The 27,302-nt window shown below is 43.9% G+C and overlaps 1 protein-coding gene across 1 annotated transcript in view; it reads left to right on the top strand.

Annotated features, from left to right (window-relative positions):
- NRK (Nik related kinase) overlaps positions 1 to 27,302 on the top strand; it is a 117,816-nt gene that overhangs the window by 76,406 nt on the left and 14,108 nt on the right. Inside the window, exons 22-29 of the mRNA XM_035113283.2 lie at positions 251 to 430; positions 2,603 to 2,732; positions 4,367 to 4,525; positions 9,150 to 9,293; positions 12,181 to 12,315; positions 17,136 to 17,236; positions 19,236 to 19,385; positions 25,851 to 26,010. Coding sequence (XP_034969174.1) covers positions 251 to 430; positions 2,603 to 2,732; positions 4,367 to 4,525; positions 9,150 to 9,293; positions 12,181 to 12,315; positions 17,136 to 17,236; positions 19,236 to 19,385; positions 25,851 to 26,010 — 1,159 coding nt within the window. The remainder of the gene's footprint in view (positions 1 to 250; positions 431 to 2,602; positions 2,733 to 4,366; positions 4,526 to 9,149; positions 9,294 to 12,180; positions 12,316 to 17,135; positions 17,237 to 19,235; positions 19,386 to 25,850; positions 26,011 to 27,302) is intronic.

Genomic DNA, 27,302 nt, shown 5'->3' on the forward strand with positions numbered 1-27,302 from the left:
CCATCAGAATCCCATTTCCAGTGTCACGTTATTTTATTACATTTTTTTCCTGATGCTCTGACATTCCTGCCATAATCTGATTTTCATTAGCTGTGATGTACTACGGAGATTTGGACTTCCAACATTCACCAGCATTTGTTACCATAAGTGTTACCACAAGTGAGCAATGCTGCATGCTGGGAGGAAGGGAGGGGAGAACAGCTTGACTTAGGTCACAGACCAGCTCTTAAAAAGTTGTTGTTGTGTCCAGGGTTATGTTGCAGGAAAGCTCGGCTGCAGTTCTCAGGAACGATTCTGGGGCATGAGCAACCAAAACTATCTTCTCCCAGACCTCTTGCAACAGAGCCAGGTTTCGAATTGTTCAACAAACCAGCTAAAAGTTGCTCAGAACCACTTTCCGGTACCTCAGAGCAAGCCTATTTCCAACAAGGTAAATGTCACATATTATGACAATAAACGAACTGAAGTGCAACCCTTCCTTTGAGATTCAAACTTCTCTGAATTTTATGATGCAGTTCTCCAATCAAAAAAAGCATACACAAAAAATGCATATTGTAATGAAAATAACATACAAAACTATTAGGGAAAATGCCTTGCAAAAATGTGTCTAATAGGAGAAGATGTGTGCAAAAATTCATATCTCAGGACAGTTGAGCTGGCTTGCCCCTGTGATTGAGGGGGACCAGCACCACCGATGTGCTGGCGTCATGTACCTTGCAACATGCTCATGCTGTGTGTATATTCCGCATGACTTGCTGACATCATTTGCGCATGCTGCGCAAGTTATGTGAGCACGTTGCACAACATGACTATTGAATTCTTGATGTTGTTGTTAGCTTTAGGTGTCCAGCAATGTCTAAAATGTCGTACATTTTAAAGCCCTGTAGTAAGACAGCCCAGTAGTGGGACGCAGGTGGCGCTGTGGGTTAAACCACAGAGCCTAGGGCTTGCTGATCAGAAGGTTGGCAGTTCGAATCCCTGCGACAGGGTGAGCTCCCGTTGCTCAGTCCCAGCTCCTGCCAACCTAGCAGTTCGAAAGCACATCAAAGTGCAAGTAGATAAATAGGGACCGCTATAGTGGGAAGGTAAACAGTGTTTCCGTGCACTGCTCTGGTTCGCCAGAAGCGGCTTTGTCATGCTGGCCACGTGACCCGGAAGCTGTACGCCGGCTTCCTCGGCCAGTAAAGTGAGATGAGTGCCGCAATCCAAGCGTCGGTCACGACTGGACCTAATGGTCAGGGGTCCCTTTACCTTTTTAGTAAGACAAAATCTGTTTTATCCTGAAGGGTGATAAGATATTGGCCATTAGCATTCCATTGCATCTTGCCAGAAGTTTTGGTCTGCATTGCTATGGATCCACAGGGAGGCTGTGCCAGTTACTTGAGGTCGTTATAAGTTCCAAATTAAAGGAAAGCATTTATGTTCATTCACTTCAGTCTTCTCCTTTCAGCTGTTTTGGAAGGGAGATTTAATATGTGTGTCTGTGTGGTGGTGAAGAGAAATAACCTGTCCTACACATGTTATTACTGTATAATTTTTATAGATGTAAAATAACTAGATTTATTTACCCTTTGTTTTCCTTTCCAATGAAGCTTTAGAGTACAATCCACTGCTAACCATCCAGATTTCTGATAGTTAGATCCACTTCCACCTTCTAGAATCAGAGAATCACAGAAATGTAGAGTTGGAAAGGACCACAATGATCATCTAGTCTAAATGCAGGAATCTATTTGCCCAACACGGGGCTTGAACCCATGACTCTGAGATTAAGAGCCACATGCTCTACCAACAGAGTTACCCCAGCTGGAACTTCTGCACACCTTCCATTCCAGAGCCCTGATAAGTACCCAGTCTTACTGGATGTCTGGAAGGGGTATCAGAGCAGTGGGCCAGACGCTACTACTCACCCAACTAGGGCTCTGGCCAGACCTACTGCTTCTTCCCATATTACCCATCTTTCTTCTTCACAGCTTAGGTGGCTTTCTAGTAGCATTTGCCACAGGGCATCTTAGTGCAGCAACCCAGTAGAATGCAATGTACATAAGCTCTACCATGGTACCTCGGTTTACGAACAGCCCTGTTTATGAACTGTTCAGGTTACGAACTTCCGCAAAACCAGAAGTCTTTGAACTTTACCTCAGTCCAGGAACAGAATCTGAACGGTGGAAGGGCACTGGCAGTGGGAGACCTATTTAGGGAAAGTGTGCCTCAGTTTAAGAACAGCTTCAGTTTAAGAACGGACTTCCGGAATGGATTAAGTTCGTAAACTGAGGGACCACTGTAATTAAGTTGTAGTATCACTTTCAAAGCAAGGTTTTAGTTTAGTTTGGGGTTTTTTTTTAAGGAGGGTGTTGAAGTAGAACCATCTGTCCCAGTGGCGGCAGCCTTTCCCAACCTTGGCCCCCAGATCTTGTTGGACTACAACTCCCGTCATCCCTGACTGCTGGTTTTGCTGTCTTAAGGATGATGGCAGTTGTAGTCCAACAGCATCTGGGGGCCCAAGGTTAGGAAAGGTCACCGTATAGTATACATGTAGCACCATCAATGCAGTCAGTTGTAATTAAGTTCCTTTGTTTCATCGTAACTTTTTCCCCCATTTTAGGCACCGAGCACTAACAACACCCCCTCAAAAAATAGTTCCTCCTCTACGACATCATTCACATCATTCATAGATCCTAGGCTTCTACAAATGTCACCTCCTTCAAGTCCAACTGGGCTAGACTGTGGTTCTCGTGAGTATACCTGCTTTTATTACAGAACATGCCATATTTGCCTCTTTTGGAGGGCAGAAGGGAAACACACATTGTACTCTTCAGAATGCAGGGTGGAGCCATAGCTCAGTGGCAGAACATCTGCTTTGCATGCAGAAGGTCCCAAGTTCAATCCCACCATCTCTAGGAGCAGCTGGCAGGGCCAGAGTGGGATACCCATTTGAATCCCTTGTGAGCCTCTGCTAGTCAGTGTAGACAATAATGAGCTAGATGGACTAATGGTCTGGCTCAATGGTAGCATTCACTTGTAAATGACGCACAATGGTTTTCCATAATCAGGTGACTTTTACTCTGCTTCTCCCCTGGCACTAGTGGAACAAACCGCAATTCCTGGATAGGGATAAGGGAGAAATTCAGTTTGGTTGCACATCTAAAGATGAACTTACAATGCATGAACCAAAGCACAGGCATCCTTCATAATGTGCCCTTCTCCAAATTTTACAAGCAGGACTCCAGTCAAGCAGTGTGTACAAAAACACACATATGAACAAAAGTGTGCATATAAATGCATGTATTAGTGAAAACTTTGCTTTGAAAAAATATGCATTAGACAAAAATGCATACAAAAAGGTGTATATTAGGACTAAACTGAAATGTTGTATTTTAAATCACAAACTGATGTGGAAATGTAGAGAACTGAACTTAAGATTAGAAAGATGAGAAACTGAAATTGACATAGTCAACCAGCCCAATCCGTGTCTTAGCCTTACAAGGATCATGGCTTGCTCCACTCCAAGCAAATTTGGGTCTTTCAAATTTATGCATCGCCCTGTGCAAGGCCAAAATTTGATGCCCTCTCCACCTCCTGCCTACTGTTCTGCTCAGTTCACTACATCATAGTTGCAATGCCCTGGAGAACTCCCTAGGCCCAGTGCCCAGTGCGGCAGAACTGGGCACACTACTCTAATCCACCTCTGCTCCAAGCCAAACTTCGGTTTTGGCTTCCCATTTGTGGTTTATTCAAGTGAACCATGAATGGTAAACCATTGTGTATGGTTTTCCGTGACCTTCAAATTCACCTGGTAGAAGGTGGACTCCAGTGACATTCTCTTAGCAGGCAAGCACCTGTGGGCTGAATACACTGGTCTGTCACATTTACTAGTGCCAATATGGAATGTCAATGCATAGGAAATACCATGCAAATAGTTGCTTCAAAGAAATGATTTTTGCTTCAAAGGAATGACAAAACTCCCTGTACCCCACCTGCTCTGATCCCAAACATTATCAGGCTCCTTCCAGTAGTTGCTATTTGTATTTTTAAAATGTGAACATTAAATGCAAATGTATAGCATCACTTGTGTTCTGGCCCTTAGGTCACATCCACACCATGAATTTAAAGCAAATGCTCTCTCACAGAGCTATAGTTTGCAGCATCATTAACAAGCCACAGCTCCCTAGATTCCTCGGGGGAAGCGATGTGCTTTAAATGTATATTGTGGATGTGACATATTAGATGTCTTTCAAAAAGAGATTTGAAATCCTGCATTCATGAGGGGTACACTTAAGAGTGTGGGGCACAGTTGCCTCACAAGCTATGCGTTGTGCAAGAAAACACAACAATCATTTTATAAAAACCCTCTGCTTCTCTTCCACAGCATCCAGTGTGAAACCAGAGCCCACCAGCAGGCAAAATGCAAGGAAAGGTTCCGTTGTCAACGTGAACCCCACCAATATCCGGCCACAGAGTGACAGTCCAGAAATCCGCAAATACAAAAAGAAGTTCAACTCAGAGATCTTGTGTTCCGCATTGTGGGGTAAGGAAGATTATCTGAAGCAGAAATAGATGGCTTGTAATTCTGAGGTTCTTGGAGGCTTGTTCAGGTCTTTAAAAATATAGGGGGAAGGGCCATAGCACCCTGGAAGAGCACTTACTTTGCATGATCCTAGGTTCAATCCCCAGCATCTCCAGGTAGGACTGGGAAAGACTTCCACCTGAAACCCTGGAGAGCTGCTGCTAGTCAGTGTAGCCAATATGCAGCAAGATGGACCAATAGCCTAACTCATTGCAAGGCAGCTTCCTATGTTGCTGTTATTATTTGTTAGATTTATGTACTGCGTATGTATTTGTTAGATTGTTATGTATTTGTTTGATTTATGTACTACATAGATTTATGTACAAGTAAATAATTAAAACACAACAGCAAAGCCATAGCCTCCCCCCCTTCCCACAGACACATTTAAAAGGCTGTAGAAGAGGGGTAGGTAACCTAAGGCCCGTGGGCCAGATGCGGTCCAATCGCCTTCTCAATCCGGCCCATGGACGGTCCAGGAATCAGCATGTTTTTACATAAGTAGAATGTGTCCTTTTATTTAAAATGCATCTCTGGGTTATTTTTGGGGCATAGGAATTCGTTCATTTCCCGGCCACCCCTCAAAATATAGTCCAGCCCACCACATGGTCTGAAGGACAGTGGACCGGCCCACAGCTTTAAAAGGTTGCTGATCGCTGCTGTAGAATATTAATCAACCCAAGGCCTGCTTAAAAATGAAGGTGCCTTGTGAACCTCCCTGGGGAGAGCATCCCACAAACAGGGAGCCACCACAGAAAAGGCCTGTTCTCATGTTACCACCTTCTGGACCTCTCATGGAAAAAGAGGCACACGAAGACTCCAGATCGGTTTATATGGGAGAGAGGCGGTCCTTGAGGTATTGCAGTCCTGTTTCTGTTCCCATTCAGTAAATTGCCCCGTTCCTGCTCACCCTGATTGTTGGGGTGAAGTGTCCTGGGATGCAGCTGGAGCACCTGCTAGCAAGGCAAGATCAGGTTCAATACAAAGTGCACTAAAAGCATCAGAGGAGCTGTCCAACAGGAGATGTTGCTTGAGCAACAGCTGGGTAGCAACAGAGTTTTTGTAACCCAGTCTTACCCATTTCTGGAGCATCAGTAGGGACGTGGTTTAGCGCATGTGTCAGCTTTTTGCTTCTTTCTGCCTCTCAAGTCATGCCCAGAGAGGTCTTGTGGTACCAGTACATTTTCTGTCCTGGGCAGTAACTTGAGAACATCACTTTCTGAAGTGGAGAACACTCTGCAACAGAAATCCTGGAAGGGGTGCTGGAAGGTTTGCAGGACTGCAGCCTTGTGGTGTCCAGCTACCATTGGTCTTAGAATGTACTATGATCCTCAGTGCAATTCTCTGCCTCTGATCTGGCCTTGACATGAAGCCCAGTTTCCTGCATCTGAGTGTGATGCTGGGTAGACTGCACTGCCTGTCATTTAAAGATCCATCCTCATTATTGATGCCTTAGCTCCCCATCAGCTTTAATTTTCCATCTTCCTGACACCAGGCAGCACGACGACAAGCTCCATGGAGCTGATACAATATTTTACCCACACCTCCTGCCTTGATTTGAGCCTTAAACGAGAAACAAAATAAATGAATGAAATGCCGGAAGAAATTATCCCAGGAAGTGTAGATTTACAGTTTACAGCTCTCTGGGTTTCATGTGATGTATGTTTGGAGGAGGCCAAGATTTTAAATTAAGAACAGAACACCATAGCAAAGCTGGTAATGATATGTGTGCTGAGGTGGAGAGCGCTATGTTCTTACCAGCCCATTGCTAGCATTCCGCTGCTTTTTCTCTCTCTTTTGTGCTGTGTAATACCTTATGCCATCTCATTATTTCCGCCAGGAACACTTCGATAAGAAACCTTATCAAACATGGCAACCAAATGGAAGCCTCGCCTGTTGGGTGTCAGCTCAAAGCCGAAGTCCTCAGCAGTTGTGCTGGCTTGAAAACAATTTAACTGTAGACAGATACTTGAGGGTCTCACCCAGAGAAATTTTGCAAGTTTTGTTTAACTTAGGATGTTTCTCGAGAGTGGGTACCCCACTCCAAGTGACATTTAATGACAAATCTATGGGAACTCAAAAATTGTTACCTTGCAATGGGCCCTTCTCTCCCCAGAAAAGCTAACTGGCAGAGCAATCCTAACCATGTCTACTCAGAAGTAAGTCCTATTGAAGTCAGTGGTACTTAATCCTAGGTACATGGGGTTGGGATGACAGACGTAAGCCTTAAATGCCACATATTGACTGTTCCCCCAGGGTCTTGATTGAAGCCATCACTCTATGGATTATCACTGCGTGGTGACCCGAAAATTGGAATTTTATGCCGTTGTCTCTGCTCTGTGGAATGTCATTTCCTCTGTCATTCATGAAGCATCATCCATCAGACATCTTGGGAAGGCATCTCTTTCTGCCTAGACTTTTCCTGACCCATGAAATTGAACCCTGCTATTTTAAAAATCTGTTTTCGTAGTGCTGTTTTGCAGCTTTTATGACATTTCAATTGTTTCATATCATTTTTACATGCCATTTGGAGATGTTTAGATATTAAGTAGTTTGTTTGTTTGTTTAATAAAATTTACACACTGTTTGATTGTAAAAAAAACACACAAAAGGAACACCCTCAAAAATAAAACTATAAAATCAAGAAAAATGGCAATGCATTAAAACATGCAAGAAGTTAAAATACTAAAACAGATTAAAATTCACACCAGCGTTTCTAAGAATTTGGGTAGGCTTAGCTAAACATGAATATATATATATTAGCAGGTGCCAAAAAGAGTACAGTGAAGGCACCAGCTTGATCTCAATAGGCAGGGAGTTCCAAAGTGCAAGTGATGCCACACTAAATGAGTTCTTACAAATGCAGAAACAGTATTATTTGGCACCTGCAGTAATGCCAATTCTGCTGATCAGTCATTTGGGCGCATGTGGAGTAAGGCAATCTCGTAGGTAAACTGGTCCCTATTAAATGCTTTTAGAGAAATGCAAATAATCCCCCCCAAAAAAACCCAAATTAAATAAATATAAACAAAAAAACAAACCTAGACCCCTGCAGGATCAGAGCAACAAACAATCTAGTCCAGCATCTTGATTCTAGCCAGTGGCTAACCAGATGCCCACAAAGCAGGTTTCTCCACCCCACATCTGCCCCACAGCAGGGGTTATTCCCTAGCATGCTACCTCTGAATGAAACTTTCGCTGAATATACTAATATAGCCAAAATCAGAATGCCCATGCACAATGGTGGGGCATCAGCAGGCTCAGGGGAACCCCAAGGTTCTAAATACTTTAGGAGGGGGATCAAGGCTTGATCCTCTGTAGAGTTCTCAAAGAATCAGTAGGGTAGCACTATTGTTTGCGGCAGCACATACCGAGTTGACAAGTCACCGGAAAACAGGATTTATGGCCAAAGAGTAGCTAGATAATATCCAAGTCTTGGCCTTCTTTGAAAGGCTGAGAGGGATGGCAGAAAAATAGCAAACAATAATTGGAGGGATGGCGGAAAATCACTAATCTGATGTGATTTGGATGCCTTTTCTGGCATATGTCAATAAGAACTGGAATTTACTAGAACCTCCAACAACTCGAGTCGTCGATCTGGGGAGGGTCATATTTTAAATGTGTCCTCTTCCTGATGGACGAATGAGAGATTTACTAAGGCGAGGAAATGACTCAAATGGACAAAGAGTAGTTTGACTCACAATATGTGCATCGTAAGACCCATCTGATAGATACCTCCACTAGCTTAGTTCAGTTTTTGTTAACACTGCTTTTCTTGTTGTCATCGAAACCCAATAAAAATCATTTGGAGGTTTGAGTGGAACAGCCCCCTAAACAGTCTAACACTGAGCGTACTCAGTGACCATGGAATGCTCTCTATTGAGATGGCAAGAAGGGGGGAAGAGAATGGAGCATTCTGGGAAAGGTCACAGCAGGCCAGCCAGCTGGGCTGGCTGGCACCCTGGACAGGAGCAGGCCACAGTGCAACATTATGGTCGTGCACACACTCCCACTGAATCTGCATCCAGTGCACTCTCACTGCTGGTTTGGGAAGCAGCATGCACACAACATTAGCTTCATCCGTATCTGTCCTGCCATTTGAAGTTACAAGAAGGGAGATTCTGACTAGACATTAGGAAGAACTTTCTGGCAGGAAGAGCTGTTCAGCAGATTCCCTCGGGAGGTTGTGGCCTCTCCTTCCTTGGAGGTTGGATGGCCACCTGTTGTGGATGCTTTAGCTGAGAGCCCTGCATTGCAGGGGGTTGGACGGCATTGCAGGATGACCCTCAAGGCCCCCTTCCAACTCTACGATTCTCTGATTTGTATTAAATGCTCTGTTTTGATGCACTTCCCCACCAAAACCAGCTTCCACAGGAATTGAGAAAACCAACAGACTAGTTGTGCTTGAAGGCAGTAATGTGTGCACAGGCTATGTTGCAGGTCCCACCTGTCTTGAGTAAGAGCTGTTGAATATAGTGCTGTTCCATCCATTCGCTCTCCAGTGAGGAAGTGGTCCAAATTTCCTTTAGATGGTTTATATTGTCAGGATTACTTGCACTGATTTTGGTGTTCTTCCATATTTTAACAGGGGTGAATTTGCTTGTGGGGACTGAGAATGGATTGTGGCTTCTAGACAGAAGCGGCCAAGGAAGAGTTTACTCATTGATAACCAGGAGGCGGTTCCAACAGATGGATGTGCTCGAAGGACTCAATGTGCTAATTACCATCTCAGGTTTGTTCGGAGCCTGGAACCATCTGACCTACAGTAGGACCAGAAGCAATTACAAAGAAGATTAGAGTGCAGATTGAGTTGTAAAAACTCACCGGCCCCTCCTGATGCTGACAACCCTTGTATCTAGGGCAGATGTGATTCAGGGTGTTTCATTGCCTGCTTAGTATGTAAAGTGGTTTGCAAGATTTATAGAGTACACCAGATACTTAAAACTAGTTTAAAGCTGGCTTTTGAGTCTAACAGCATCAATCTCTCTGTGCTTGTTTCTCTAATGTGGCTTCCATCCCTGCCCTGGAAGCTGATGGCAGCAACCATTAAATTATTCCTCCCTGAGCACAGGCTAGGCATGTATATGTCTGGTATCAGTGTTCTGAAATTATGGGTCACAGCCACCTTACCCTGGCCATCCCTGTTTGATCACTGGTATCATCTGAGGGAGTCCTGTTAGCACAACAAGAAGAGATGCCTTCAGTCTTATGAGTCTTACTCTATGTTCCCTGCCAGTAGAAGTCAGACAGGCACAATCGCTGCTGAATTTTGGATGCCTGGTTAAAACTGTTTTATTTCAGGGAGGGGGCTTTGCATCATGAGTGCTTCTCTGATGCTTTAGAATCTTTTTGTTTGTTTGTTTGCATTTCTGAGGTTTTTAGTTTCTGAGGCTTTAAATTTTTGAAAGCTCATTTATGTTTTAAAATTTGCATCTTGTACCTGTACAAGCTGCTTTGACACCTGGGCACTGGAAAGCAGGATATACATTTTTAACATTAATAGTAATGATCATGATGGTGGTAGGTGTGGCCTAGGGTGGATGTGCACTCATGGTTTTTGGTGCTAAAAATGAATTTCAAAAATGGTTCTGATAACCATATTGCCATAGGAAGTTCTTTTCAAATGTTAGTAATGTGTTGTTTAAATGTGCCACCAGAGGGCGCTGCAGAGCTGTCCCTGTCCCAAAAAATACCTGGTAAAACTTGTGGGAAACAAAGGGAAGGAAGAAACCAAACGCCTTGACGTTTTAGAATGATATTTTTAATACTGTTCTAATAACGTTTAAAAGGTGGGTTTCGATCCAGCCCTAGACTCTCCACTAAAGTTTGCAAATTATATACAGTACTAACTTTTATGGGAACAGACTTAGTTACAGAGTGTTCAGATTTCCATGATATGAAGTGCTCTTTGTCAGAAAGCATGGAAAGACAGGTATTAACCCCATCCAGGGGGGTTTTCATGATAAGACCCATAACTCACCTGTGCAAAGTTATCTCCTACAGGAGTGGTCATATTTGTTGTTATTCTGAACAATGCTGATGCACACACACAGAGATTATGGCTTATGACAAAATAAAGGGGGGCGACAGCTCACTAAAACAGAATGCCCTCAACCTTTAGGACATGTTTTGAACCAACAAAATTGAAACAGAGTAAATAAGACTTGTTGAAAGATGAAGTAATGGGGCTTTTTACACACACACACACACACACACACACACACACACACACACACAAAAATGAGGGCCCATGCTCATGTACCGGTATGCATGTATGCACACACAACCCCACCTGTGCAGCAGACACACTCAGCACACAGGCAGACCACACAGCAACTGTGTACATCATCTTGGAAATACATACATACATACATACATACATACATACATACATAGCAACACACCCTCTCTCTACCCTGCGCACACATGATATAGGCCCATGCCTAAACACACGCACACAGACACATAGATGTACTACACATTATATTCATCCCCACAGTTTAAACCACTCCACCCTGCCCAGTGCTGAGATGGGGCAATTTTAATCTCCACCACAGCATTGGGCTGCACATGAATACAAATCTGGGCTGAAGCTTCACTACCCCTCGCCGCATAGGGTGTGGAGTGAAGGAGCTACTACAAAGTAAACAAAGGAGATCCGACAAAAAGATCTGGGGTAAAAAACATATTGTTTGGAACGTCACCCTGAGCTGCAGTTGTGCTAGTGATACTAAGGAGTGGTGCCTTTCATAAGGCTTGGCTCACACAACAAAAGCTTAACTGAACTACCGTAGGAGCACGTCTGAGGGCACATATACACAAGTACAGTATTCGTTTATTTTTTTGCATACATTCTCACCACAGAGTGGTGCTATTGCTTTACTGTCTGACTGTGATGGTCCAAGGACATAGATCCATCACTGAGCATGAGTTTTGCACGCAGAAACACCCTGGCTTCGCTGCCTGACATCTCTGCTTAAAATGATATTAGTCAAGTAGATATTAGAAAGACCTCTGCCCGAGTCTTTGCGGAAACAACTGCAAGACAGAGGTTTGGTATGTACACCACAGATTTAAAGCACTTGGCTTACCCCACCCCACCCCCCAAAAACCCTGGGGACCGTACTTTGTTAATGGTGCTGGTAATTGCAACTCTGTGAGCAGGGCCGGCTCTAAGGCAAGCCTGGGTGGCGCTGGGCCGCCAGGGGGGGGGGGCGTCGCGCGGCTGTGCGCACTGCAGCGGCGCTGCGCCCGCCAGACAGCTGCGGTGGGAAATGGGGCAGTGGGGGCGCTGGAGTGATCTTCACACCATGGCGCCAGGGCACCCGATATGCTTAAGATGGCCCTGTCTGTGAGGGGTAAACCACAGTTCCCAGGATTTTGGGGGGAGGAAGCTACGTGTTTTAAATGTGTCCTAATGGAATGGTGTTTATGCAGCCAGAATAGTCGATACTGGCTTGATATTAGGCATCTTTCCTCTTAGTTTAAGATAGTACCAACCTCAAAACTACTTCCAGCCAAGTTGGTGGTGTGATACAGCCTAGCACTCCACAGTCATGTAGAGAAGTTAAGTTTTTAAACAAAATTCATTTTCTATTTCTGGTCCAATAAATTGGCAGGCAAAAAGAACAAGCTACGTGTCTACTATCTATCCTGGCTGAGGAATAAGATTTTGCGGAATGATCCGGATGTGGAAAAGCGACAAGGCTGGGTGTCTGTGGGTGACCTGGAAGGATGTATACACTACAAAGTTGGTGAGTTTTTCCCCTTGTGGGCTGCTAATAGCCAATTTTAGCACAAGATTTCTGTTGTTGTTGTTGTTAACTGTGATGCATTCTGTTTCACTTCGAGATCTTTAAAATAATGTTTTAGTTTCCTATTAATTCAGGAGGAGAAAAAGCTAAGGAGTAAATCCTGTGCAAATCTGGAGTGGTTGGGTGATGTCTTGTACACCTTGTTCCGGAAAAATGGGCCTACAGGGTGAAGATTCCTCACCCCTTACAGGGGCGTAGCCAGGATCAAAACTAGGGGGGGGCAAGCCATGGTCATTCAGGGGCGGGGCCACAAAGTGGGAACGTGGGCGGGGCTACAGGGCCAGCTGGCCTGATGACATTGTGGTGGTGGCAGGGGCGGCAGCGGCCACCTTGTGCTTCTGGGGCTGGCAACGGCGGCGGCTACCCTGCTTGGCTGGAGAGGACGGGAGGGTCGGGCAGGCGAGAGGGGGTGACAGGGTGGGCGAGGGCGAGGCGAGGCACGGCCGCAGTCACGACGGCTCCGAGGCGTTGCTGCATATCAGCATAATATTTCAACCATGTTGTGGGTTCAAGCCCCACCTTAGGAAAAAATTCCTGCATTGCAGGGGGTTGGACTAGATGACCCTTGTGGTCCCTTCCGACTACAATTCTATGATTCCATTGATATATTACCATAGCATACGCATCATTCTGCTTTCTTGAATTGTCCTACTCCTAGGCATAGCAGCCAAATCCTAGAGCTCTAGGTGCCTCTCCCCCCCCCCAATTACTGGTAAATACCGTATTTGAAAGAGTCAACCCCCCCATTTTGATGGGCTTTCTATGTGGGGCTTATCTGCCCCCCCCCCCAGTATTTTATTAAGGATGGAAGAGGGAGGGAAGGAAGGAATAATAGAGAGAGGGATACCTCATATTTGTGGGTGCCTCTGGGTGATGCTGTGAAGCTGGAACTCTGCAGCAAGAGGATGGGAGGGTCGGGCAGGGGAGAGGGGGTGGCAGGGCGGGCGAGGGCGAGGCAAGACAGGGCCGCAGTCTTGATGGCTCCGAGGCGTTGCTGCATATCAGCATAATATTTCAACCATGTTGTGGGTTCAAGCCCCACCTTAGGAAAAAATTCCTGCATTGCAGGGGGTTGGACTAGATGACCCTTGTGGTCCCTTCCGACTACAATTCTATGATTCCATTGATATATTACCATAGCATACGCATCATTCTGCTTTCTTGAATTGTCCTACTCCTAGGCATAGCAGCCAAATCCTAGAGCTCTAGGTGCCTCTCCCCCCCCCCCAATTACTGGTAAATACCGTATTTGAAAGAGTCAACCCCCCCATTTTGATGGGCTTTCTATGTGGGGCTTATCTGCCCCCCCCCCAGTATTTTATTAAGGATGGAAGAGGGAGGGAAGGAAGGAATAATAGAGAGAGGGATACCTCATATTTGTGGGTGCCTCTGGGTGATGCTGTGAAGCTGGAACTCTGCAGCAAGAGGATGGGAGGGTCGGGCAGGGGAGAGGGGGTGGCAGGGCGGGCGAGGGCGAGGCAAGACAGGGCCGCAGTCTTGATGGCTCCGAGGCGTTGCTGCATATCAGCATAATATTTCAACCATGTTGTGGGTTCAAGCCCCACATTGGGGAAAAATTCCTGCATTGCAGGGGGTTGGACTAGATGACCCTTGTGGTCCCTTCCGACTACTATTCCATGATTCTATTGAAATATTATCATAGCATATGCATCATTCTGCTTTCTTGAATTGTCCTAGGCATAGCAGCCAAATCCTAGAGGCCTAGGTGCCCCCCCCCAAAAAAATTACTGGTAAATACTGTATTTTAAAGAGTCACCCCCCCCATGTTGATGGGCTTTCTATGTGGAGCTTATCTGCCCCCCCCCCCAGTATTTTATTGAGGATGGAAGAGGGAGGAAAGGAAGGAAGAAATAGAGAGAGGGATAACTCATATTTGTGGGTGCCTCTGGGTGACGCTGTGATGCTAGAACTCTGCAGCAAGAGGAAGATACCAGTACACCTGTACAGGAGCCTTGTAAGCAGCTTTCTCTCTGCTTGATTTACAGCAGGCACGTCCAACAGGTAGATTGTGATCTACCAGTAGATCACTGGATGTCTGTGGTAGATCACTGCTAGATCACTGGCACCCCTAAAAAAAGCTCACCCAAAATTTTCCTCCTCCCTAAAAAAAGCTGAACTATGACCTGAAGCCCTAAACAAAAATGGGCCTCCCTCCCTCCTAAAAGAAGCTCAACAAGTTTGACCTAAACCCCCCAAAACAGGGCTTCCCTTCCTTAAAAAAACTCAACAGCTTAGACCTGAACCCCCCAAAAGGGGGTAGATCACTCCCAGTTTTTAACTCTGTGAGTAGATCAGAGTCTCTCGGGAGGTGGCCACCCCTGATTTACAGTATACAGATGCTGGAGGAGGGGCAGACTGGAACACCACTGCTTTTTATAAACATCACTGTGTCTATCAAAGCTACACACACACCCCTTCTTATTCACTTCCTTTTAGCCTTGCAGAGCCACCTTAGTCAAATTGAATCCTCTGCACCCTCATTAAATCGCCAATAGAACTGTTAATGCGATCCCTGAATGCTCATTAACAACTCCCACTGAATAACAATAGGGTGAATAGGGTGAACCTTGCCTGAAGGGATATTCTGCTCCATTGTCTTAACTGCTAAAGTACCGGTAGCCACTTTGCTTTATTTATTTGATGTGTTTTTGTTACAGCTGTGTTCCCCCCCCCCCGCCCCCAGCAAGTGGAGAGCTGCTCTTGCTAAAGCAAAGCCCTTTCCACTTCAGTTTTTGGAGGGGGAAAGTGCTGGTTATGGTCTGTAAAATACAATAATTTTTTGCTTCTAGGGGGGGGCAGCTGCCCCCTCCTGCCCCCCCTGTCTACACCCATGACCCCTTATTTGAACACCCCAGATTCAGAGGTGAACACCACTGACATCATATAGCTCTTGTCTACATGAGCAAGATTTCCAAGGTCTTTCATTAAGATCAACATGCTGAAATAGGTCATTTGCATGTGGAACAACAGACACTATCAATTAGGAGCAATATCCCATCAAGATTTTGCATTATCCCTTCTTAACAGTTTTGATCCTAAATGGTTACATACAGAGGGAATGTTCTTTCATATGCAGTGGACTTGTAAGAGGGTAAAAGAGTATTGGGAAATGATCCATAATGAATTGGGGGGGGGGGAATGTTTAAACGTACTTTCCCCAAAAATCCAGAGTCCTTTCTGTTGGGGATAATTCAGACTGAAATTCCCAGGTGTATACAGCTACTGCAGCCTGTGCTTTGTTAGCCCCAAAATGGAAAACGAGCAAGGTCCCAACTAAAGAAGAGTGGCAACTTAAGTTGACAGATTTAACATATAGAATAAGAGAACAAGAAGAACATACGTTTAAAGAAGATTGGAAAAAGTTTATGGGAAATAATTGTGTATCCCTGAAAAACGCTGGCAGCATTAAGATAAACAGTGTAAACAAGTTTTGATGGATGCAATAATGGAATACTGAATGGTTTTGCTTTCGTAAAAGATGCAGGTATTTATGATATGTAAAATGAACCATGGAAAGAGAAGAAGGGAAGTCATTGATATCTTAAGAATGTAAAATGAGTTGTTTTAAATTGTACAACAGAAAACTTAATAAAATTATATACTAAATGGTTACATAAAAATTCTGGTAGAGGGTTCATTACTGTCGTTTCATTCCAACCTCTGATGTGAACCTGAGTGTATGGATAAATCGAAGACTGTGATTGGTCTCGGGATTGAAAAATCAGGATAGATAACTATGTAAACATACGAATTCAAGCCTCGTAAGACTATTGTAAGCCAAATTCATTATATTCAGTCTCATATACAGACTTCTTATACAGGTCTACTTGCTTAAATGTCTGAGCTCTGGGTTTGTCGTGACCACCCATCCCCATCCCCCTTAGAACATGTTGTCTTGATTATTATTTAGCTTGTATCATTTGAATAGTGGTTGGTGTTGTTGAAAAATTGAGTTTTTAAAAACTTATTCTTCCCACTTCTGTTGTGCAAAGAATGATTTAGAGCAGTGGTTCCCAACAGGTGGTCCGGGGACCCCCAGGGGTCCGCGAGCTATGCCAGAGGGGTCCGCAAGATGCTATTAGAATAAAAAATAAATTAAATATATTTCGTATGATAACAGATTTTTTGTTTTGGCCGCTTCCTGCATGAGCAGAGTCTAGCGCAAAACTAGAATTAGATAGAGGCAGTAGTTCTGCTGTATGCCGTTAGGTGGCGCATTACAAACACTACTGTTTTGCAAAGAGGCAGCGCGTGCATTCTACTAACGCTCACCTCCCCAAGATGCTTTGCGCGCGTCGGCTTCATTTGTGTGCTACTGCGCAGGTACCCTGTCTTCTCCATTCCCCTCCCTCCTCCCTGGTGCGCGCTGCCTCTTTGCAAAACAGTAGTGTTTGTAAACGAAGTGTTGTTTTTCGCAGAAGCTACAGTTCGTGTAGTTAAAAATGGACCGTTGGTTAAAAAGTGGTTCATTAAAATGACAAAGGCCTACAGATGAAGAGGAAGATAATGCATTTGATGTTCAAGCAACTGTAAAAAACGTATACATATAAAATATAAAAAGACTCTTAATTTGGCTCTCACTTTTTAATTTTAGGATTAGGAATTAATGGGGGTCCTTGTCACAATAGCGGCTCAATGAGGGGTCCTCGAGAAAATTTTGTTGGGAACCCCTGATTTAGAGAGTCTTTCCTGATTTCTGTGCCTAGCTCATTAAAAAAAAGAAAACTATTACTTTTCAGTGAAATACGAGAGGATCAAATTTCTTGTGATCGCTGTGAAAAACTCAGTTGAAGTCTACGCCTGGGCTCCTAAACCATATCACAAATTCATGGCATTCAAGGTAAGTAAATAAGAAGAGATTCGTACTTACTTTCCATAGTATTCTCTACACATGCACACCCAAAACACACACATGAACAGAGTTACGATCATCTCCCTGTTTCATCCTGTAATGATAAAAGATCATTGTCTGAGTTATTGGATTCCCAGTGGCAAATAACCTATGGGATGGCGCCCAAATATTTATGTTTGTCGATTGCTTATATTAGTTTTAGTAACCTAATTGAACTAAAGTTTCATAAACTGTCTGTATCACAGAAGGCAATGTAATGGAAGGCAGGGGAGGGCCTGCCCAATCCAGGCTTTTGTTCCCTTATATACTGTAACTGCTAAACCCAGCTAAGCAAGACCTAGTCTCTGGCATGTCTTATGCTGCCTTTAACGCTGGACAGGAGTGCTTTCTTGGGGATTCAAGCCAAATACTTAGAATCATAGAATTGTAGAGTTGGAAGACCCTTCTCTGCCTGAAATCCTGGGACTCAGCTACATTAGTAAAGAAATAGCGATTTGAATGCACTATAAACATGCAACACCAGATGGCGCCAGACAGCGGGAAATTTTAAAACGCGATTTTCCATAGAGATCTTTTTTTCTTTTTTATAACTATCCTGTGTCTAGACCCACCTCCAGAGAGCCGCTGCCACCCGTTTAGATAGGAAAACAGACTAGCCTGGTAAAAGGCAGATATGTTCTGGTGCATTAAAATACGGTAGTTCTTAAAAAATCAAAATCTGCTACCTTCTTCATTGACCAGAATGATTTATAATCTCGTAATCTCACTGATTAATCAGGCAAAGGTTGCAGCACTACTGCCTAATTTGTACCACAGTATTAAACTGATTTCACTGCCCATTCCCTCTTTCCAGAGAAACTTGAGAACCATGGTTCTGTGAAGGTAGGCTAGAGATTTCAAACAAAAGGCTTTTCAGCATTTTGCCAAATTGCAGTCTCAGGGATTATTTGGGAGAAGCCATGACAGGAAAGTGGTCTAAGGTTGCTCATTCTTTTATTTTGATGTGGGGTTAGATAGGGAGCTTTATGGGAACATGAATTCAGCTCGCATAACTTGGGCTATCTCATAGATATGGACCCTGAGAATCATCTAGCCATCCCTCTGCAATGCACAAATACGTAGCTTTCCCTTATGGGGATCGAACCTCCGACTTTGGCATTGTAAGCACCGTGATCTAACTAGCTGAGCTATTCATAGTATCCTGTTCTAATAACTCATAGTCCATAGTCATTCTTTGTGAAAGCGGATGCGGGTGGCGCTGTGGTCTAAACCACCGAGCCTCTTGGGCTTGTCAATTGGAAGGTCAGCAGTTCAAATCCCCATGATGGAGTGAGCTCCCGTTGCTCTGTCCCTGCTCCTGCCAACCTAGCAGTCCGAAAGCACGCCAGTGCAAGTAGATCAATAGGTACCGCTTTGGAGGGAAGGTAAACAGCGTTTCCGTGTGCTGTGGTTTCTGTCACAGTGTTCTGTTGTGCCAGAAGCGGTTTAGACATGCTGGCCACATGAACCGGAAAACTCAATCAATCAATATACTTTATTCGACCGATAGTCAGAAACAAAAAACATTTCTCAATACAAAGATAAACATATAAAACTGAAGGCATCAGAGGGATACATAAAAATATAAAAATATAAAACTGAAGGCATCAGAGGGATACATAAATGGGGTATGACCATGCTACTAAACCTCCTACAGATAACCCACATCAAGACATTCGATTATACGTTTCCGACACTTGAGCGCCAGGAAGAGGAATTTAGCCACTGAGAAGGTTATTTTCCCAGTGGGCTTGTTGAGCAAATACGCTGCCTGCTGTTCTCTTGGTCGGGAACTAAACTGAGATAAATAGGGGGGTCCTTTACCTTTACCTTACCTTTACTTTACCTTACTTTTGTGGGGGAGGAAAGGAAATGCTAATCAGGACTCTTTCTGGTTACATGTTTAATTAACAGTAAGATTCACAGTGTCTGATTCTTCTCTTTGCAGTCCTTCACTTCACTTCACCACAAACCACTGTTGGTTGACTTGACGGTTGAGAATGGACAGAGGTTGAAAGTGATCTATGGCTCACCAGTTGGATTTCATGCTATTGATGTGGACTCTGGCTCAGTGTATGACCTGTACCTTCCCACACATGTAAGATACATCATTCTTTAAGAATCATGACAGTTTGCGGGTGTATGTGTGTGTCTTTTTCTTCAGCCTATGCAGTTAAAGAGGGTCTCATCACTATTAATGCTGTGACTGTTATCATTATTTGAATTTTTTTTCTACTCCACATTTCCATCCACATGGGTCCCCAGAAGCCAGAAATTCTCATTTGTTTAACAAGATTTATTGCAATAAATGTAACGAAATCTCCAAATCGTTTGCAATAAATAGTAAAGCCATCAACAAGAAACAGTTAAGAATGAGAAATTTTAAAACATTTTAAAAGATAATTAAAATTAGCAGCAAAAGGTTCAAACACGGTACAGTAATGTCTACGTGTCTGGATAGAAATATATTTTAACATTTAGTATCCGTGTTGATTGTGGAACCATTCAAGATATACTGAGCTTTATAAATCTAAGTTGGTCCTCTCTCTACATGCAGTTTGGGTATTGTTGTTGTTTAATTATTTGATTTATTCATTTATTTATTTATTGGCCATTGCTTTTCTTCCAATATATTAGGGGCAGCATATACGATTCTGCCCTTCCCACTGTCTGACACAGTTTTCTCCTCTCAACAACCTGTGAAATAGCTAAGGCTAAGAGATAGTGTCTGGCCTAAGGTCATGCTGTGAACTTTGTGACCCAGTAGAGATTCGAGCCTAAGCTCCTCTGATCTTAGTACACCAACTGCTACTCCATTTAATTAATAGAGTGCCATGAGCAAATAATGCTAATGAATTTTTACAGGAAAAATAGAACAGGGACCGGCCCAAAAGGAGCTTGTACTCTAAGGCGGCCTGCTATCTTTTTTTTCTCGTTCTTCTTCTTTGACAATCACTAGTAGCTAAGTAAGATTGTCTTCCATGAACACAGTTTTAACAGTGAGTCTATAAGTAACTGTGGAGGCCAATTCTGGATCCACACGCAGGGCCGTCTTAAGCATGCCTGGGGCCGTGGTGTGACGGATCCCTCCAGCGCCCCCCCCGCCCCATTTCCCAGCGCAGCAGGTGGGCAGGAGCACTGCGCCACCCAGCCTTCCGTAGGGCCGGCCCTGGGCCAGGGGGCGCTGCCCGCCCCCTGTTGCGATGCCCCTGCACGCGGCGGAAGCTGCCCCAGGCCTGCGCGCCTCCGGAGAGCGGCCTGAAGCCGCTGAACAGGGGAGGTGCGCCTGGGGCAGCCTCAGCCGCGCCTCTCAGCAGGCGCAGCAGCGCCCCTGGTGGCCTGGCGCCCTGCACTATCGGGGGCAGGCCTAGAGCCAGCCCTGTTCATACCTCCTTCCACAGTGGGGATATTGGTTTCCAGGTGGGAGTTGATCACGGTGAGGGTTTGCCAAACGTGCCTTCCTCTTAGCATGTTTCTCCCTTTTGTACTGAGTTCGAGCGTCTTCAAAGTCCATCACACTTTTGGTAAAGGCTGTTCTCCAATTGGAGCGCTTGCAGGCCAGTGTTTTAGATGTGCCTTGAGACAGTCTTTAAGCCTCTTTTGTTGACCAACAGTATTACGCTTTCCATTTTTAAGTTTGGAATAGAGTAGTTGCTTTGGTAGATGATAATCAGGCATCCAGACACCATGACCAGTCCAACAAAGTTGATGTTGAAGAATCATTGCTTCGACACTGGTGATCTTTGCTGCTTCCAGTACACTGGCATTAGTTTGCTTTTCTTACCAAGTGATGTGTACATTTTTATTTTTATTTTGAGACACCGTTGATGGAATCTTTCGAAGGAGTTGGAGGTGGCGTTTATAAGTGGTCCATGTTTCACAAGCATACAGTAGAGTTGGTAGTACAGTAGCTTGTAAACAAGCATTATGGTTTCCCTGCGAATGTCCTGGTCCTCAAACACTCTGCACTTCAATCGGGAGAAAGCTGCACTCGCAGAGCTCAGGTGATGCTGGATTTCGGCATCAATATCAGCCCTTGTGGAAAGATAACTGCCCAGGTAGGAGAAGTGACCAACACTTCTGTGTTGACGAACGTTACACCATCAAGTTGGATTTGTGGCGCTGCAGAGGGGTTGTTTTGTGCCTGTCGGTGGAGCACTTTGGTTTTGGGGGTGTTGAGAGATAGGCCAAGCTTTTCATAAGGTGCTGTGAAGATATTTAGGATGGTTTGGAGGTCATCCTCTGAGTGTGCACACTATATTGTTGTCAGCATACTAAAGCTCTATGATGGAAGTTACGGTAAACCTAACTCAGATTAAAGAGCTTTCTGTCTGTTCGATATTTGATTTCTACTCCAGTGGGGAGTTTTTCTTTGACAATGTGTAGGACCATGGCAATGAAAATAATTAATAGAGTTGGGACGCTAACACAATCCTGTTTAACACCTGATCCTAATGTTAATAGTTCACTTTGAGAGCTTTTGTTATCTACTGTACAGTTGTTGTTGCTGTTGTCAGCACTTGTCATAGCTCTGGTAAGGAGCACATCACGGTGATCTTCAGCTCAGACAATTACATAGTCTAAGAGGTGCCAGTGGTTCAACCAAAGGTGCCTCCATGATGTTTTAAATTTATTGTTTTGTCGAAAGGGTGTGTTAATAAAAACAAGGTTTAGCCCTGCACATATAGTTAATCCCCTGGTAAACCCAAGACAGCCTGTTTTGTCTTGTTGTGATCCTGCATGATTTTGCACTGTGATTCCCCCCCCCCCAAAAAAAAAAGTTTTGGGGAGGGGCATGATTCACATGGGTCACCTTTTTTTGAGGGGGCACAATCTTGCATAGGTCACATGACTTACATGGGAGTGTGGCACCAGAAGATGGTGTCCTGGTTTTTTTGTTGCAACCTGTAGGAGGGTATGGCATAGGTGAGTTTTGAGAAGAGTTTGTAAAGAGAGGATGAGAGGTGGCAGCACATTTTGAGCAGAAGGTGGTACAAAATGTCAAAGCCTAAAAAAAAAAATGATGCTGGTCGCAGCAGCCCCCAATTTAATTAGGTACGTAGAGAAGCAATATTTCCCAGCTCAATGCCCTCAATATGAGAGCTCCCCATGGATGGTTGTGACTATTCTGCTCGCTTGTCCACCATGAGACAGAGTGCACTAAAAATACACTTTACCCCCAAGAGTGCAGGAACTTAAATAAGTGTGTCATTCCTGCAGCTGCTGGGACTTGTTGTTCCAGGAAGGGTCCAAATATGAGAGGTTCGCTATATAATTTTCTTCAAGGAGGTTTCTGGAATCAGCATCCTAGGCTTCTTTAAAAGGCAACAGACTAGGTGTAGATACATCTGCGTCTGGCTCCCACTTTCTTTCTTTCTCTCTCTCTCTCTCTCTGTCTGACTTCCGCATCAATTGGTCATGCAAGTAATACCAAGGCAACGCATCAAAATTGCTCTCCGGCTCTGGATACCTGTCCTGGTACTACGGATAGTGGCTGCAGAGACACCAGACTGCATAGCTGGAATGGGAATACTTACTTTGGCAAGTAAAGCATCTGTGGTTCCTATATGGGTCAAACGTGGCATTGAGGTGGCACAGAAATGTGTGTCCTTTGAGTTGCATGTCTGTTCGCACTTCATGAAAAGCAATAGGGGAGTTCTGGTGTTCTCTCTCCTTGTGAAAATGCTAATTGCATGGATCTTTCATAACTGAATTAGATACTCAGGTTAACCCTATTCCCGGTACCATAGAGGATGGGTTAGGACTGTTTTCAGTATGCACTTTTATCTCAAGGTTTCTTGAAACAAAGCACAGCCCTCTTTTCATGTGTACTTACTACAAATCCTCTCTCTTTCTCTCCCTCCCTCCCTCTCCCTCTCTCTCTCTCTCTCAGGAAGTGGGCTGGGGTTTGAGATATACTAAATTGCTTAAAGTTATTTGACTATTTTACAGTGTGAATCACAAGGTTTTCCTGAGAATGAGTTGAATGTGTATATTTTCTTCAATGCTGCTTGCTTTTCCTCTGTATTTGTGTGTGAGAGAGAGACATGATTTGAGCATGCTTTGAACATAAACTTCTGAATGAGCTTTGAGCAGTATGTCAGTGCAGCCTCCCCCAACCTAGTGCCCCCCAAATGTTGTTGGGACTCTCAGCTCCCATCAGCCCCATCTGCATGGACAATAGTCAGGGATTATGGAATTTGTAGTCCCAACATCTGGAGCAAACCCAATTTAGAGAAATTTGGGGGTGGCCAACTTTGCATGGAAAATGCCTAGGACTAAACAGCACAGATAGAGGGGAATGTAAACATGGCTCTTTCTCTGGTTAACAGACCTCTGAGGAGACATTTGCATGAGGTCCTTGGTGCTGAGAGAAGGAGATTAACTACCGCTCCCACCCTGTTATAGTTCCCTCATTTAAGTGCTTCTTATCTGAAACTGCTATTTGCTGCAGGTGTGTGTAGGAGGGTTCTTGACTTCTCCTTCCTTCCCAAGGCGAATAACAGATTGAGTGAGTTTTCCCACGCAGTACCCAACTTGACACTGATATACCAACCTTTGTGTAGTGCATCTTTTAAAGTTAGCGTGGAATTTTTGTTGAGACAAAAGCTATCAGGGCAGAAGGCCAACATCAAATGGAACCTGGCAATCTCTCCCTCCAAAGTGGAAGAAAGAGGTTGAATAATAGCAAATGGTGCTTAGAATAAAATAAATAGTACTACACTGTGTATTGAGCATGTGCTAAATATGACACCCAGACTAGTAAACTGTTTTGTAACAATAGGAGCTTTGCTGTGTTATTACACTGTCTGCATATTTGGAAGTTTAGATGCTGAATTCTTTTAATATATGCAGACTATCCAGAGTTCTCTTGCAAAGCTTTAATGCACCAATTTTTTATCTTTGTTGTGCCTCTAGCTCATAGATGAGTAAATGCAATGCATTAAAGGTAAAGGTAAAGGGACCCCTGACCATTAGGTCCAGTCGTGACCGACTCTGGGGTTGCGAGCTCATCTCGCATTATTGGCCGAGGGAGCCAGCGTACAGCTTCCAGGTCATGTGGCCAGCATGACAAAGCCACTTCTGGCAAACCAGAGCAGCACATGGACACGCTGTTTACCTTCCCGCTGTCGTGGTTCCTATTTATCTACTGTACTTGCATTTTGACATGCTTTCGAACTGCTAGGTTGGCAGGAACTGGTACCAAGCAATGGGAGCTCACCCCATCACAGGGATTCGAACCGCCGACCTTATTTAAATAGGGAAGTCAAGTGAGTCGACTTTCCAAATCCTCCTTAGATCACTGTCACCACCCAAGTGGTTAGTTCTGGAAATGAAACAATGTTGTTTATTCTTTGTCCATTCATATCTACAGTATATCTATCTGTATCTGTCTATATAGCTTTTATATTACTTTGTCAACTTAGACTTCGTTTTATGTGGTTTAGTGTTTGGTTTCTAAAATTTTGCTTCCAAATGTTTTAAAGACGACAATCACTAAGTTGAAATATAATGTATAATCTTTTTCTATAATGCCATTGTTAGTCTTACTGCGTTGAAATTGCTCTTTGCTCACATGACACAGGACAAAGTAAAATATTGGGCTTGGACGGTGACTATTGTACACTTTTTGATAGTTAAATATCTTAGAATTTTGAAGGGTCAGCCATAGCTCTAGTGGCTTTAGCCCAAATGTAGCAGAGTTTTCCTGCACAGCGCAGAAGCTAGTTGAGGTGGAAATGACTAGTCGGCTAGACGCAGAATAACTATTTACAGGATTTATTAAAAGAAAATAAAACCAGCAGAGTTTCTGCATACAAAGCAAAGCAAAATAAATCCTCTCTGTCTCTCTCTCTCCAACCATACGCAGCACTCCTACTCCTAACACCCAACAACTGTGCTAGCATTCCTAGATAACAGAGTTCAGTGCTAGTCGTTAACCAATCAGAGAGTAGTTTCCAGGCCAGGCAGACCTTGGCTTTCTGCCGAGAGTAAATTGACACTGCCTTGAGTTAATTGTGTGAAGCAAGAATCTATAAGTTTCCCATGAGAACCAATTAACAGAAACTGAACAAAATATCCCCCCCCCCCCCCGGTTAAATACTGACAGTGGAGGTAGAAGATAGCCAGCGTGGTTAGTTGCCATTAATAGTCTTACCCTCAATAAATTTTCTTATTCTCTTTTGAAGCCATCCATGTTGGCTTTTCACTTGGTAGCTCAGTATTTCTTGCTATTTCTATGGTCTCTAGATTGCCAAATGGCAGCGGGGAGCATATAGACCAGGCATCCCCAAACTTCGGCCCTCCAGATGTTTTGGACTACAATTCCCATCTTCCCCGACCACTGGTCCTGTTAGCTAGGGATCATGGGAGTTGTAGGCCAAAACATCTGGAGGGCCGCAGTTTGGGGATGCCTGATATAGACCTTTTTCAAGCAATTATTATTATTATTGTGGCTTCCAGAATCTTCATTGGTTTTAATGCTCGGCCAGGATTGGTGGACTGCGGTTGCTAAAATGACAGTGTTTTCCATGATATAAATCTCAATAAAATGATGTTTCAGATCCAAGGGAATATCCACCCTCATGCTGTTATCATACTCCCTAATACCAGCGGAGTGGAACTTCTTCTTACCTACGAAGACGAAGGGGTCTACATCAACATATATGGACGTTTCTCAAAGGAAAATGTTTTGCAGTGGGGGGAAATGCCAGCATCTGTAGGTAAGTATGAAAAGAATACAGCCGCCGGGAGAGGGGGGAAATGAGAACTAAGCAGGATCAGGCCCAAAGCCCATCTCATCCTGCGTCTTGTTCTCACAGTGGCCAGCTGAATCATATGCCTCTTGATCCGTAAACAACTACCTCAAAAAGAACAAATCAATGAAGTTATCAGGAAAAACAATATCTAAAACAATCAAAACATAATAATTAAATCCAACAATAAGCTGAAACCAGATTAAAACACATGTCAACATTCTACATAACTAGATAGGCGTGCCAAAATGAAATTATCTTTAGCTGGTTCCCAAAAGAGGACAGTGAAGGTGTGTCATGTGGGAAAGTCATGTAAGAGCCAGAGGTGTCTCCACTGAAGCCTGGTCCTAAAGAGCTGAGACGGGAAACCTGTGGCACTGTGGATGTTGTTGTTTTTGAACTCCATTTTCCATTATTCCTGACATAAGGGTCAAGCTGACTTGAGCTAGTGGAAGCTGAGCTATGTACATGCTACACATTTAAAGCTCAGGCCTTATCCCCAAAGAATTCTGGGAACTGTAGTTTGTTAAGGGTGCTGGGAATTGTAGTTTTGTGAGGGGGTAAACCCACAGTTCCCATAACTCTTTTAGCATACTTTAAGTACACAGACCACAGGTTCTGTGTCCCTGCAATTCCGTTCTTTCTACAGGTAAAACTCGGGAAATTATAATATCGTTGAAAAGTGCATTTATTTCAGTAACACAACTTAAAAGGTGAAACCAATATATGAGATAGATGCATGACATGCAAAGCAAGATATGTCAAGCCTTTATTTGTTGTAATTGTAATTATTTGTCGTTAGGCAGGTCCATTATAAATGGAATCTAATTAATAAAATGTACAGTGGTACCTCGGTTTATGAACACAATTGGTTCCGGAAGTCTGTTCATAAACTGAAGCGTTCATAAACTGAAGCGAACTTTCCCATTGAAAGTAATGGAAAGTGGATTAATCCATTCCAGACGGGTCTGCGGAGTACTCAACCTGAAGCATACTTAACCCGAAGCATGGGTGTAATTGGTTCCGGAAGTCTGTTCATAAACTGAAGCGTTCATAAACTGAAGTGAACTTTCCCATTGAAAGTAATGGAAAGTGAATTAATCCGTTCCAGATGGGTCCGCGGCGTTCGTAAACCGAAAATTCATAAACCGAGGTGTTCATAAACTGAGGTTCCACTGTAATAGCATTGTTTATTTTGTAACTATTTGTTTTATTACTGTGGAATTTCCAAAAGAAAGCATTTGTAAAAACTAAAATAA

The sequence above is a fragment of the Zootoca vivipara genome, chromosome Z, assembly GCF_963506605.1.
Source record: "Zootoca vivipara chromosome Z, rZooViv1.1, whole genome shotgun sequence".
Taxonomy (NCBI): Eukaryota; Metazoa; Chordata; class Lepidosauria; order Squamata; family Lacertidae; genus Zootoca; species Zootoca vivipara.